This window comes from Salvelinus alpinus, chromosome 13 (assembly GCF_045679555.1).
Source record: "Salvelinus alpinus chromosome 13, SLU_Salpinus.1, whole genome shotgun sequence".
NCBI lineage: Eukaryota > Metazoa > Chordata > Actinopteri > Salmoniformes > Salmonidae > Salvelinus > Salvelinus alpinus.
Genome location: NC_092098.1, coordinates 55,633,571 through 55,649,437, shown reverse-complemented (window position 1 = coordinate 55,649,437; position 15,867 = coordinate 55,633,571). Strand labels below are relative to the sequence as shown.

Genomic DNA, 15,867 nt, shown 5'->3' with positions numbered 1-15,867 from the left:
CCAGTTGTCCCTGTCATGCCAATAAGATAACCAGTAATGATATGGGTAATAAGATAACCAGTCATGATATGGGTAATAAGATAACCAGTCATGATATGGGTAATACGATATCCAGTCATGATATGGGTAATACGATATGGGTAATAAGATAACCAGTAGTGATTTGGGTAATAAGATAAACAGTAGTGATATGGGTAATAAGATAAACAGTAGTGATATGGGTAATAAGATAACCAGTAATGATATGGTGTGAAGGTGTTTAACTGGCGGCAGAGAAGTCAGACGCAGAAGAGAAATAACTGTGTATCCAACGGTGCAGTTTATTACAAAAACAACCGGAAAACATAATAATAAAAACCAATGGGTAACATAACCCAACGCACACCAGTACAGACGTACACATACACTACAATAACCAATCACCGACAAGGACATGAGGGGAAACAGAGTGTTAAATACACACCAGTACAGACGTACACATACACTACAATAAACCGAAGGCTAGAAGGCCGGTGACGTCGACCGTCGAACACCGCCCGAACAAGGAGAGGGACCGACTTCGGCGGAAGTCATATGGGTAATAAGATAACCAGTAATGATATGGGTAATAAGATATCCATGGGTAATATGATATGGGTAACAAGATAACTAGTAATGCTATGGGTAATAAGATAACCAGTAATGATATGGTGTAATAAGATAACCAGTAATGATATGGGTAATAAGATATCCATGGGTAATATGATATGGGTAATAAGATAACTAGTAATGATATGGGTAATAAGATAACCAGTAATGATATGGGTAATAAGATAACCAGTAATGACATGGGTAATAAGATATCCAGTAATGATATGGATAATAAGATAACCAGTAATATGTCCATAAGAAAATAATAAGAGTATGATATGAATCCAATTCAATAAGAGAATATACAAACATAAAAAAATATTTAAATAATTAAAATGATTAATTATATAAAAAGATTGAGTATCCATCACCTTACGCAATCTAAATCTGAATATAACAGTAGGATTCAGCTGGTCCAGATATCAGGAACAATGTGTTGGGCTGTAGGATTCAGCTGGTCCAGAGATCAAGAACAATGTGTTGGGCTGTAGGATTCAGCTGGTCCAGAGATCAGGAACAATGTGTTGGGCTGTAGGATTCAGCTGGTCCAGAGATCAGGAACAATGTGTTGGGCTGTAGGATTCAGCTGGTCCAGATATCAGGAACAATGTGTTGGGCTGTAGGGTTCAGCTGGTCCAGATATCAGGAACAATGTGTTGGGCTGTAGGGTTCAGCTGGTCCAGATATCAGGAACAATGTGTTAGGCTGTAGGGTTCAGCTGGTCCAGATATCAGGAACAATGTGTTGGGCTGTAGGATTCAGCTGGTCCAGAGATCAGGAACAATGTGTTGGGCTGTAGGATTCAGCTGGTCCAGATATCAGGAACAATGTGTTGGGCTGTAGGGTTCAGCTGGTCCAGAGATCAGGAACAATGTGTTGGGCTGTAGGGTTCAGCTGGTCCAGAGATCAGGAACAATGTGTTGGGCTGTAGGGTTCAGCTGGTCCAGAGATCAGGAACAATGTGTTGGGCTGTAGGATTCAGCTGGTCCAGAGATCAGGAACAATGTGTTGGGCTGTAGGATTCAGCTGGTCCAGAGATCAGGAACAATGTGTTGGGCTGTAGGGTTCAGCTGGTCCAGATATCAGGGTCTGGTTTTAGTAATCTGCATTACAGAAGAAAGAAAAGATAATGAAATAGTGAGAGAGAGACACAGAGAGTTCACAAACCTGTTCTACTAACACACTGAAGCCTCAGGACCAGAACATCCAATCAGAATGAACCAAATTACAACACAGTCAAAACAAAACCACATTGCTTATTGGGAAGCACAAGCACAAAGCAAAATGCAGTGTTATCTGGCCCTAAATCGACAGCACACCGTGACTAAATATTTGACCATGGTTACTGATCAAAACCCTAGATAAACCTTGACAAAGTACAGGCTCAGTGAGCACAGCCTTGCCATTGAGAAGGGTAGACACAGGAAACCTGGCTCCCTGTAGAGGAAAGGCTGTGCAACCACTGCACAACAGCAGAACCTGAGACAGAGCTGCATTTCCTGACAAAATGTCAAAAATATAAAACAATTAGAGAGTGTCATTTCCCAAAATGTGAAACCCTTATTCAAGGTTTCAAAGACCTCTCTGATGAGAGTAGGCTACCCGTCCTGTTGGGGGAGGACGCAGAGAGCTGTGGGTTGGCAGCGCACTACATTGCTGCCTGCCATAAGATGAGGGACAGTGTATGACAGACCAATCAACCTGCACATGTCCTCTACTGTATGCTTATTGTTATTGTTCAATGTATGGTTATTTTGACCCTTGGTTATTGTAGTTACTGTTGTCCCGTTGACAATTTGTGATTCTTATTATTTTAATATTGTAAATATCCAAAGTAAGCTTTGGCAATATGTACATTGTTAAGTCATATCAATAAACAACATTTAATTGAATTGAGAGAAAAAGAGAGAGATTAAAAAACAGATTAAATCTGACCATCACTCTTGCTGCAGATGAAGTTGAATTTGTCAGTCTCAGGCAGGCCGACCCACTTCTCCCCATATCTCTCTATGGCCCCCGTGTTCCCAGACTGCTCCTTGCTGGTGTTGTAGCCCTCCCCGTCGGCCCAGTTGTGGAAGCAGGACCCTTCTCCATTGACCCAGAACCAGAAGTTCAGGGTGCAGGTGTACCTCAGGCCCAGCCAGACGTAGGGACTGGAGGCCTTCTTGGCTTTCTGTTTGACCCAGTGCTGGATGCTGTGGTTGTGGACAGACACCAGCTCCATGTTCAGGCCTCTACAGTGCCACAGGGCTTCAGACCACGTCTTGTTCTCTGAGACCAGGACCAGCTTATCTGGAGGAAGATGAGGATATGGAGATTCATGCTAAATATTCACCAAATAACATTGATTCTAAAGTCAATTTAAATGTTTTTAATGAATATGTATCAAACTTCCCCCCCTCACCATCATAGCAGATAAAAGGATGTTTGGTGGTAGAAGGGTTATCATTCCACTTTCCAGATGGGAACAGAACTTCCACACAGAGCTCTACGCTTGGCCCGTTTGGCTCGGCTGCATTCCAGTTTCTGAAGGTTGAGCCACTCTGGTCGGACCACCTCCACTCTCTATACAGGCCGATCCACACCTCTTCCTGTACATGTTTTGAAAATGCTGATTATGTTTTTAACACAGTGCTCAAAGTCCAAGACAAATTAGTTGAAGTGAAGTGAACTTGCCTTCGTGGTGTTCTGTATGATGTTCTGTATGGTGTAATTCTCTGCTTCATTCCTCACACTGGCCAGGTCCGTGTGGTTCTTCTGACAGTAGCGCTGAGCCTCTCTCCAAGTCTTCTCTTCAGTGATGAGGATGTACTTACTAGTGAGATGTGTGTCTATTTGAAAGAACAGAAGGTATATAAGAAGAGATGAGATATAAAATAACATGTTCCAATAAAGACTAGTTCATACTGACAAATACATGTCTGTAAATAAACTGGTAGAATAAAAAGATTTTCAATAAAATATGAATCTGTTTGTCAGGACCCGGTGAGAGAAACAGTCACTAATAGTTGGCAGAACCCAGAAGATGAGGCAGACTCAGCAGTATTAGAGATGGTGGTTTAATAAAAGGACAAGATCTTCAGGCAAAGAATATAAATCCACCACGTCCAAAAATAAAGCCAAAAAGCACAAAATGGATATCCTCCAAAATACAAAGAAACTCCACAAAGTGGTAACAACAGCAGGGAAAAACAAACCTCAAACGACTACTCAAAAATACACAAGCACTAAACCAGAGAACCTCTGGAAAATCCAATAAGAGAAAATAGATTAACAGTATGGCTGGGGCTGGGTGCTAACTTACAAACACTGAGCAAGGAACAAAGGAACACACAGGGTTTAAATACTAACAAGGGAATGACCTACAGGTGTAAACAATAATTAGAGCAAGAAAAAACAAAAAGGTACAAAGGTGCAATGGGGACATCTTGTGACCAAAACCCGAACAGTCTTGGCCAAAACCTGACAGAATCCCCCTCCTAGGAACGGCTCCTGACGTTCCTACCAGCCTTCTCAGGGTGGAGGATCCTGAACTGACGAATGAGGTCAGGGTCCAGTATGTCCTTGGCAGGAACCCAGGAGCGCTCCTCGGGACCGTAGCCTTCCCAGTCCACCAGATACTGCCAGGACCGCTGCACCCGGCGGGAATCCAGTATCCGGTGGACGGTATAAGCCGACTGGCCACCGATGACACGGGGCGGAGGGGGAGGTCTGCCTGCCGGGATAAGGGGAGAAAAAACAGGTTTTAATAAAGAAATGTGAAATGTTGGATTGATCTTAAGGGATCTGGGTAAGTGCAGGCGAAAAGTAACGGGATTGACTCTCCTGGCAATCTTAAAGGGACCGATGAATCTCTGGGACAGCTTGCGAGACTCCACCCATAGCGGTAAGTTTTTTGTTGAGCCATACTCTCTGGCCGGGGTACAGGGTAGGACCGGGACGGCGACGTCTGTTGGCTTGTCGTTGGTACTGCTGAGAGGAACGCAGAAGATTAAGACGTGCCTTCTTCCACGTAAGCCGACAGCGTCTGATGAACCTCGAGGCTGAAGGCACTCTGACTTCTGCCTCCTGGTCCGGGAACAATAGAGGCGCATAGCCAAACTGACACTCATGCGGGGATATACCAGTGGAGGAGGAGCACAAGGTGTTGTGCGCGTACTCGGCCCAAACAATGAATGATGACCATGTGGACGGGTTGTTGGAAACCATGCATCTGAGGGTGGTTTCCAGCTCCTGATTCATCCTCTGTTTGGCCATTGGACTCCGGATGGTACCCTGAAGATAAACTGGCCGTGGCCCCTATGAGTTGGCAGAAGGCCTTCCAAAACCTTGAGGCGAACTGGGGACCTCTGTCGGAAACCGTATCTTGCGGAATCCCAAAGACTCGGAACACATGGTTAATCACCAACTCAGCTGTTTCCTTGGCAGAAGGTAATTTGGTCAAGGGAACAAACCTGGCCGCCTTAGAAAACCTGTCGATGATGACTAGGATCGTAGTATTACCATGGGACGGAGGAAGGCCAGTAATAAAGTCCAATGAGATATGGGACCAGGGTCGGTGGGGAATAGATAGAGGGTGAAGGAGTCCTTGAGGGCGGAGGTGAGAAGATTTGCCCTGGCAGCACACGGAACAGGCCTTGACGAAAGTGGCAACGTCTTCTTTTATGGTGGGCCACCAGAACTTACGCTGGATGAACTCCAAGGTGCGACCTACGCCCGAGTGACAGGTGAGGCGAGAGGAGTGCCCCCACAGAAGAACTTGGGACCTTGCTGCCTTGGGAACAAACAACCGATTAGCAGGACCTCCTCCAGGGCCCGGTTCGATGGCTTGAGCTTGTTTCACGGTATCCTCCACTTGCCACGAGATCGGAGCCACGATCTTAGCGGCCGGAAGGACAGTCATGTCAGTATCTTCTCGAATGGCAGGAGAGTAGATTCGTGACAAGGCGTCCGGTTTGAGATTCTTCGACCCGGGTCTGTAGGTGAGGATAAACTGAAATCTACTGAAGAAAAGAGACCATCGAGCTTGTCTGGAGTTCAACCGCTTCGCCTGCTGGATATACTCCAGATTTTTGTGGTCCATAAGCACTTGAAACGGTTGAGAAGCCCCCTCGAGCCAGTGTCTCCATTCCTTCAATGCCATTTTAACCGCTAGGAGTTCACGATCTTCCACATCGTAATTCCTCTCGGCCGGGGTAAGCCGGTGAGAGAAGAAGGCGCAAGGATGAAGCTTCTTGTCTTCACCCCTCTGAGACAGGACAGCTCCAACCCCAACCTCTGATGCGTCTACCTCCACTACAAAAGGTTCATCCGCCGTTGGTAGTGTCAGGATGGGAGCAGAGAGGATGCGCTGCTTGAGTCCTTGGAAGGCCGTCTCAGCTTCTCTTCCCCACAGAAACCTTGTGTTGCCACCCTTGGTTACAGCTGAGAGAGGGGCTGCCACCGAGCTGAAGTTCTTGATGAACTTGCGGTAAAAGTTGGTGAAGCCCAGGAAACGCTGAACTTCCTTAACGGACTTGGGGGTGGGCCAATCCGCTACCGCCCCTACCTTCTTGGGGTCCATCTGGACTCGACCGGGTTCCACTATAAATCCCAGGAATTGTACTCGAGAGGAATGGAATTCACACTTCTCCGGCTTAACGTACAAATGGCTGTCTAGGAGGCGTTTGAGCACTTGTCTGACATGCTTAGTGTGTTCTTGAAGGGAGCTCGAAAAGATGAGGATGTCATCCAAGTAAACAAACACGAAGATGTTAAGCATATCCCTAAGCACATCGTTTATGAGCGCTTGGAACACAGCCGGGGCGTTGGTCAGGCCGAAGGGCATCACCAAGTATTCGTAGTGACCAGTAGGCGTGTTGAAAGCGGTCTTCCACTCGTCACCTGGTTTGATCCGCACAAGATGGTATGCGTTCCGTAGGTCAAGCTTAGTGAAGACCACTGCTTCCTGGAGCAGCTCAAAGGCTGTGGCCATCAGGGGTAGCGGGTAGCGGTTACGGATGGTTATGGCATTAAGTCCCCGGTAGTCGATGCAAGGACGTAATCCACCGTCTTTTTTGGCCACAAAGAAAAAACCTGCTCCCGCCGGCGAGGTGGATGGACGCATGAGGCCTGCTGCCAGAGCGTCCTTGATGTAGGTATCCATAGCAGCTCATTCGGGAGGAGATAGGGAAAAGATCCGACCCCTGGGGGGGCAGGTGCCCGGAAACAGGTCGATGGGGCAATCGTAAGGTCTATGGGGTGGTAGTTTGGTGGCCCTCTGTTTGCTAAATACCGGTTTGAGGTCATGGTAACACTCGGGAACTCGAGACAGGTCGATGGATTCTAGAGACTCGGGAGGGGAACTCGGGGAACTAGGGAAGATACATGTGGCTTGGCACTGCTTGATAGTGCCCACAGACCAGTCGATGTGAGGGTTATGGCTGTGAGGCCAGGGGTATCCAAGGACGAGAGGGAACTCGGAACACGAGGTCAGATGAAAGTTCATCACTTCCTGGTGTTGGGAAACTGAAAGTCGCAAGGGGGTAGTCACACGAGTGACAAGTCCAGATCCCAAAGGGCTTCCATCCAACGTAGTAACCCTTATGGGGTCACTAAGAGGTTCAGAGGGAACGCCATTCTCCTTCGCCCAGACACCATCCATGAAGTTACCTGCGGCTCCAGAGTCTACCAAGGCTTGAAGGGGAAGCTCGTGGTTGTCCCAGGAAAGGGTAACTGGAATAAGCAGGCGGGAGTTGGATGGATGGGAGGAGGTTATGTTTCCCGTTAAAGTCCTCCCAGGCCTGCACGGGAGAGTGCGTTTTCCCTGGAGCCCGGGACACGTGGAGAGGAAATGGCCCGGTTTGCCGCAATATAGACAGCATCGCTCCCTTATCCGGCGGTCTCTCTCAGCCTGGGAGATGCGTCCACCCCGCATGGGTTCCGGTGGAGTCAGCGAGGATAAAGGTGGAGACTCGGAGCTGGGACCGATAGGAGCTAGGGTGAGAGATCTACGGGTGAGCTCTCTCTCTCTCAGACGCTGGTCTATGCGTGAAGTCAACTTGATCAGGGACTCGAGGTTGTCCGGTGGTTCCCGAGTGGCCAGTTCATCTTGGATGGTGTCGGAAAGGCCCTTCAAAAAACACACTGTGAGCGCCTCGTCGTTCCAGCCACTCGCTGCTGCCACCGTGCGGAACTGGATGGCATAGTCCGTCACGCTGCGCCGGCCTTGGCTGAGAGTCAGGAGCTGTTTGGCTGAGTCAGGACCCCTGGTGGGATCTTGAAACACTCGCTTGAATTCTTCAGCAAAGGTAGAGTAGCTGGCACAGCAGGGACTTTGGGCATTCCACACAGCAGTAGCCCAGGCTAGGGCTTTTTCCGACAGCAGGGTGATGATGTATGCTATCTTGGACCGGTCGGTGGGAAACGACGAGGGTTGCAGCTCGAAGGAGAGAGAACATTGGGTGAAAAACCCCTTACAAACACTCGGATCACCTGAGAACCGTTGGGGAGGCGGCAGACGAGGTTCAGCCAGGGGGTTAACTGCCACGGGCACTTGAATCTGATGAACTGGAGCAGAAGCGGTTGCAGGAGAAAGTTGATCAGAAATCTGATTTATGGAAGTCATCATCTCCGACAGAAGTTGAGAATGTCCAGCCAGTAAGGCCTCTTGCTGAACCAGAGCAGCTTCGTGACGTTGGACAGTCCCTTCGTGGTGGGACAGCATGGGGAAAAAGTCCTGGGTACTGGCTGCCTCTGGGTTCATTTTAATGGCTCAGTGTTTCTGTCAGGACCCGGTGAGAGAAACAGTCACTAATAGTTGGCAGAACCCAGAAGATGAGGCAGACTCAGCAGTACTAGAGATGGTGGTTTAATAAAAGGACAAGATCTTCAGGCAAAGAATATAAATCCACCACGTCCAAAAATAAAGCCAAAAAGCACAAAATGGATATCCTCCAAAATACAAAGAAACTCCACAAAGTGGTAACAACAGCAGGGAAAAACAAACCTCAAAAGACTACTCAAAAATACACAAGCACTAAACCAGAGAACCTCTGGAAAATCCAATAAGAGAAAATAGATTAACAGTATGGCTGGGGCTGGGTGCTAACTTACAAACACTGAGCAAGGAACAAAGGAACACACAGGGTTTAAATACTAACAAGGGAATGACCTACAGGTGTAAACAATAATTAGAGCAAGAAAAACAAAAGGTACAAAAAAGGTGCAATGGGGACATCTAGTGACCAAAACCCGAACAGTCTTGGCCAAAACCTGACACTGTTGACTGAATCCAAACCCTTTGGTGTTTGACTGGTTGACAAACAGAAAGACGGAAGGAAGGACAGTGAAAAGGCTGACTGACAGGGGAGCTGACTGGTTGACAAACAGAAAGACAGAAGGAAGGACAGTGAAAAGGCTGACTGACAGGGGAACTCACCGTAGCAGACAAAATTATGTTGTTTACCACAGTTCTCATCATGCCATAACCCATTTTGCATCCACACACAGAACTCGTTGTTTCCATTATTTGGTTGGCTTTTACTTTTGTCCCAAAACCCCTCACTCTCTAACTTTGTGTCTCCCGGAGACCACCTCCAGCTGGTGTTACACAGCCCTATCCACGCTGGTTCAGTTAATGACCAAGCCTCTACTGTGTTATTGAGCTTGTTCATATCTGCCATGTCGTCTATGGAGGCCAGGTCAGTGTAGTTCTGTCTGCAGTAACGCTGAGCTTCAGTCCAGGTTTTATTCGTGTTCACAAAGTGGAACTGATGAGAGAGGCATGATGGGAGGACGGACAGCCCTGTGGAGAACAAAACAACATTATGAGGGGAGGACGGACAGCCCTGTGGAGAACAAACCAACATTATGAGAGTAGGACAGACAGCCCTGTGGAGAACAAACCAACATTATGAGGGGAGGACAGACAGCCCTGTGGAGAACAAACCAACATTATGAGGGGAGGACAGACAGCCCTGTGGAGAACAAACCAACATTATGAGGGGAGGACGGACAGCCCTGTGGAGAACAAACCAACATTATGATGGGAGGATGGACAGCCCTGTGGAGAACAAACCAACATTATGAGGGGAGGACAGACAGCCCTGTGGAGAACAAACCAACATTATGAGGAGAGGATGGACAGCCCTGTGGAGAACAAACCAACATTATGAGGGGATGATGGACAGCCCTGTGGAGAACAAACCAACATTATGAGGGGAGGATGGACAGCCCTGTGGAGAACAAACCAACATTATGAGGGGAGGATGGACAGCCCTGTGGAGAACAAACCAACATTATGAGGGGAGGATGGACAGCCCTGTGGAGAACAAACCAACATTATGAGGGGAGGACAGACAGCCCTGTGGAGAACAAACCAACATTATGAGGGGAGGACAGACAGCCCTGTGGAGAACAAACCAACATTATGAGGAGAGGATGGACAGCCCTGTGGAGAACAAACCAACATTATGAGGAGAGGATGGACAGCCCTGTGGAGAACAAACCAACATTATGAGGAGAGGATGGACAGCCCTGTGGAGAACAAACCAACATTATGAGGAGAGGATGGACAGCCCTGTGGAGAACAAACCAACATTATGAGGAGAGGATGGACAGCCCTGTGGAGAACAAACCAACATTATGACTGTACTAACAAAACACACACACACACACAAACTAACCTGAAAACACACAAACTAACTAACAAACTAACTAACAATGATCATGGTAATTCATGACAGACAGACAGACAGACAGACAGACAGACAGACAGACAGACAGACAGACAGACAGACAGACATACAGACAGACAGACAGACAGACAGACAGACAGACAGACAGACAGACAGACAGACAGACAGACAGACAGACAGACAGACAGACAGGCAGGCAGGCAGACAGACAGACAGGCAGACATTGGGCGAGCTCGTTTTACACAGCCAGGGGACGGTGAACTATGTGAGCGATGAAGGAAGAGTTTACCATTGTAAAGGAGTGCTGTATAGCCGGGGCGCGGTGAATATCGTCACAAACTAAAACACAACAAATAAGGAAACATTCTCAGACAAATCAAAAGATCTGCTTTCCCAGAATGCACCATGTCACCGTTCCATCTGTCTGGTGACTGTTGAAATGGTTCATCACGGAGCAGAACTTAGTTTGTAGACACCACATGCGTTTAATTATTGTTTTGTTTGACTCCATCCCTCATACCCCACCTCTCCATCGGTTTTGACTCCATCCCTCATACCCCACCTCACCATCGGTTTTGACTTCATCCCTCATACCCCACCTCTCCATCGGTTTTGACTCTATCCCTCATACCCCACCTCACCATAGGTTTTGACTCCATCCCTCATACCCCACCTCGCCATCGGTTTTGACTCTATCCCTCATACCCCACCTCACCATCGGTTTTGACTCTATCCCTCATACCCCACCTCACCATAGGTTTTGACTCCATCCCTCATACCCCACCACGCCATCGGTTTTGACTCCATCCCTCATACCCCACCTCTCCATCGGTTTTGACTCCATCCCTCATACCCCACCTCACCATCGGTTTTGACTCCATCCCTCATACCCCACCTCTCCATCGGTTTTGACTCCATCCCTCATACCCCACCTCTCCATCGGTTTTGACTCCATCCCTCATACCCCACCTCTCCATCGGTTTTGACTCCATCCCTCATACCCCACCTCTCCATCGGTTTTGACTCCATCCCTCATACCCCACCTCTCCATCGGTTTTGACTCCATCCCTCATACCCCACCTCTCCATCGGTTTTGACTCCATCCCTCATACCCCACCTCTCCATCGGTTTTGACTCCATCCCTCATACCCCACCTCTCCATCGGTTTTGACTCCATCCCTCATACCCCACCTCTCCATCGGTTTTGACTCCATCCCTCATACCCCACCTCTCCATCAGTTTTGACTCCATCCCTCATACCCCACCTCGCCATCGGTTTTGACTCCATCCCTCATACCCCACCTCGCCATCTTTTTTGACTCCATCCCTCATACCCCACCTCTCCATCGGTTTTGACTCCATCCCTCATACCCCACCTCGCCATCGGTTTTGACTCCATCCCTCATACCACACCTCGCCATCGGTTTTGACTCCATCCCTCATACCCCACCTCTCCATCGGTTTTGACTCCATCCCTCATACCCCACCTCTCCATCGGTTTTGACTCCATCCCTCATACCCCACCTCAACATCGGTTTTGACTCCATCCCTCATACCCCACCTCGTCATCGGTTTTGACTCCATCCCTCATACCCCACCTCGCCATCGGTTTTGACTCCATCCCTCATACCCCACCTCTCCATCGGTTTTGACTCCATCCCTCATACCCCACCTCTCCATCGGTTTTGACTCCATCCCTCATACCCCACCTCTCCATCGGTTTTGACTCCATCCCTCATACCCCACCTCGCCATCGGTTTTGAGCGGGGCATTCAGCGTTCGCCTGCCAGGCTCCAGAAATACAACTCGAGTGCTAACAGCCATGTAAAACGAGCTCACACACACACACACACACACACACACACACACACACACACACACACACACACACACACACACACACACACACACACACACACACACACACACACACACACACACACACACACACACACACACACACACACACACACACACACACACACACACATCCACGCACGCACAAACACACACGAAAACACACGGACACCAACCTGAGAAGAACAGGAGAAACAGAGAGTGGCCCATCCCTGGAGAATGGAGGGATAACAGTCTGGTGAGCACATACCAACAACTAAACTTTAACTTCTACCAGCAACATGGGTCGCATGCTTCAGATTGAATTTAACGTCATGAAATGTAATGACTGAAAAAACATGTCAATAATTATTTTTTTTATTATTTGAGGCAATTTTGACTTTATGGATGGTTTGCACTTCCAGACTTTTCTGATATTCTACTGCTCAAAAGTATATTTACAAGCATCACAACATTTACTAAATAACAATACACATGTTTACTAAATAACAATACACATGTTTACTAAATAACAATACACATATTTACTAAATAACAATACACGTTAATGTTTACTAAATAACAATACACATTAATGTTTACTAAATAACAATACACGTTAATGTTTACTAAATAACAATACACATTAATGTTTACTAAATAACAATACACGTTAATGTTTACTAAATAACAACACATTAATGTTTACTAAATAACAACACATTAATGTTTACTAAATAACAATACACATTAATGTTTACTAAATAACAATACACATTCATGTTTACTAAATAACAATACACATTAATGTTTACTAAATAACAATACACATTAATGTTTACTAAATAACAATACACATTAATGTTTACTAAATAACAATACACATTCATGTTTACTAAATAACAATACACATTAATGTTTACTAAATAACAACACACATTAATGTTTACTAAATAACAATACACATTAATGTTTACTAAATAACAATACACATTAATGTTTACTAAATAACAATACACATTTATGTTTACTAAATAACAATACACATTAATGTTTACTAAATAACAATACACATTAATGTTTACTAAATAACAATACACATGAATGTTTACTAAATAACAATACACATTTATGTTTACTAAATAACAATACACATTAATGTTTACTAAACAACAATACACATTAATGTTTACTAAATAACAATACACATTTATGTTACTAACTGTATTGTACTTTACTCTTTACAAAAGTAGACATGTAGAGTTATGAAAGATATCCTCATACCTGATGTTTGTTGTAGTCGATGTTGTTTCTTGATATTGTTGTCAGCTCTCCCTCTGAGTGGCTCTGTCCCCTCTGAGACAGGTGGGTGTTATACAGCTACATTATACAGCACTTCCTGCTTTTTGACCTCATAACGTGGTGATGTCACAGTGGAATGATGAAAAGCATCCCTGTCAGTTATTTGGTCTTAGTTCTTCCTCGTAGAGACATGCAAAACACTGGTCAAAGAAAAAACCCAAACAGGAAGAAGGAAATCCAGAATTCTCCAAATGGGTTTTCTGGTAAACAAAAATAAATTGCAACCCTCCATGTGGCTAAACTATACTAACATGTTGGATTACAATATAATATCTCCTTTAAAAAAGTAAATAGGAAGAACAAAGAGAGAAATCATCAGTCAAATCCAGCCAAAGTAAATAGGCCTAGATAAAGAACCTGTCTCATTCACTCAGCTCCCTTGTCAGTCACTCTGCTCTCAGGTATTTACCTCTCTGTCAGTCACCCTGCTCTCAGGTATTTACCTCTCTGTCAGTCACCCTGCTCTCAGGTATTTACCTCTCTGTCAGTCACCCTGCTCTCAGGTATTTACCTCTCTGTCAGTCACCCTGCTCTCAGGTATTTACCTCTCTGTCAGTCACCCTGCTCTCAGGTATTTAACTCTCTGTCAGTCACCCTCCTCTCAGGTATTTACCTCCCTGTCAGTCATCGAGCTCTCAGGTATATATCTCTCTGTAAGTCACCCTGCTCTCAGGTATTTACCTGCCTGTCAGTCACCCTGCTCTCAGGTATTTACCTCTCTGTCAGTCACCCAGCTCTCAGGTATTTACCTCTCTGTCAGTCACCCTCCTCTCAGGTATTTACCTCTCTGTCAGTCACCCTCCTCTCAGGTATTTACCTGCCTGTCAGTCACCCTGCTCTCAGGTATTTACCTCTATGTCAGTCACCCAGCTCACAGGTATTTACCTCTCTGTCAGTCACCCTCCTCTCAGGTATTTACCTCTCTGTCAGTCACCCTCCTCTCAGGTATTTACCTCTAATCTCTATGGCCAGGGCGTGACAAAAAAATATGGTACCAGAAAACACACTTGTGACTACTTTCATACACATAAGTGAATTACTCCAAATACTTATGACAACTTCAAATTGGGGAATAGACACACAAAGTACGTTCATTTTCTAAACGGTAAAACAGATATACACTCTTTGTCACACCCTGGCCTAACCAAAATAGAGAATAAAAGCCTCTCTATGGCCAGGACGTGACAAAGAGTGTATATCTGTTTTACCGTTTAGAAAATGAACGTACTTTGTGTGTCTATTCCCGATTTGAAGGTGAACTCCAACACACTTTCTCGAAGGCTGTGTATGTTCTGTTCCCGCCCTTTAGATCTCAGTTCATAGTTTGACAAAATACACCGGAGACACACTGGCCAGATGTCCTTTCGGGGCAAACGTCAGATGGGCTGGTAAATGTTTTGCCCATTGGGCCTGTCTAATTTGGGGGGTTTCGCAACAAAATTATAATTATCTGGCTAACAATGGTGGCATCGAGAAAAAACAATGGGCCAGTGTGTCTGAATGTCAGGGCCGATTTCTGTTCCCAGTCCGTCTCTGAACAGCATCCACCAAATGTTCCATGACAGTAACATCCTGAATTGACAGTATCATCCTAATTTGCATACTCACTAGAACTTCTCTCGTTGACAGGGCAACCATTCAAATTCCAAATCCTTCCTCCCATCTACAAACCCAGTCCCCCAACCACTCCACCAGACCGACCACTACACCAGACCAACCATTACACCAGACCAACCACTACACCAGACCAACCACTCCACCAGACCAACCACTCCACCAGACCAACCACTACACCAGACCAACCACTACACCAGACCAACCACTACACCAGACCGACCACTACACCAGACCAACCACTAAACCAGACCAACCACTCCACCAGACCAACCACTACACCAGACCAACCACTACAGCAGACCAACCACTACACCAGACCGACCAATACACCAGAACAACCACTAAACCAGACCAACCACTAAACCAGACCAACCACTCCACCAGACCAACCACTACACCAGACCAACCACTACAGCAGACCAACCACTACACCAGACCGACCAATACACCAGACCAACCACTACACCAGACCAACATCAGGCGGGTGGTCGAAAACTGCCTGAAAGCGGCGGGTGAACACTGCGTAATGAGCCAACGCCACGTCTCCCTCACTCCATACGGCGTTGGACCACTCCAGGGATTTGCCTGAGAGGCAGGAGACGCTCTCACATCCCGAAGGAGCCGGTAGAGCCGGTAGAGCCGGTAGAGCTCCAGCTGGAGTACGAACCCCTGGCATCCGGCAGCCGTCCCATCATACTCCCTCGAGACAGAGCGAGCCGGGGGGGACAGTGGGACGGTGCAGAGA

At 46.6% G+C, this 15,867-nt stretch overlaps 1 protein-coding gene across 3 annotated transcripts; it reads right to left on the bottom strand.

Annotated features, from left to right (window-relative positions):
• Nucleotides 1-296: 296 nt before the first annotated feature.
• On the bottom strand, nt 297-13,663 carry LOC139537952 (C-type mannose receptor 2-like). 3 transcript variants are annotated; one of them, XM_071339864.1, is made up of 7 exons: nt 13,428-13,663; nt 12,341-12,399; nt 9,050-9,415; nt 3,303-3,461; nt 3,035-3,217; nt 2,566-2,922; nt 297-1,733 (listed from the first exon to the last, which is right to left on the bottom strand). In XM_071339864.1, the coding sequence occupies exons 2-7, from the start codon at nt 12,372-12,374 to the stop codon at nt 1,726-1,728; spliced, it is 1,107 nt and encodes a 368-aa protein (XP_071195965.1). In that variant the 5' UTR covers nt 12,375-12,399; nt 13,428-13,663; the 3' UTR covers nt 297-1,725. The 3 variants fall into 3 exon arrangements, with proteins under 3 accessions (XP_071195965.1, XP_071195964.1, XP_071195966.1); XM_071339863.1 differs by having other exon boundaries at nt 12,341-12,376; XM_071339865.1 differs by lacking the exon at nt 12,341-12,399 and having other exon boundaries at nt 13,428-13,662.
• Between the last annotated feature and the right edge of the window lie 2,204 nt (nt 13,664-15,867).

What these genes read in the sequence shown, in the direction of transcription:
- LOC139537952 (XM_071339864.1), bottom strand. Translation starts at nt 12,374, where the DNA reads ATGGGCCACTCTCTGTTTCTCCTGTTCTTCTCAG. An exon ending in ACATAATTTTGTCTGCTACG is followed by an intron (nt 3,462 to 9,049) that starts GTGAGTTCCCCT and finishes TCTTTCAAATAG; the next exon opens with ACACACATCTCACTAGTAAG. An exon ending in TCCTTTTATCTGCTATGATG is followed by an intron (nt 2,923 to 3,034) that starts GTGAGGGGGGGA and finishes ATCTTCCTCCAG; the next exon opens with ATAAGCTGGTCCTGGTCTCA.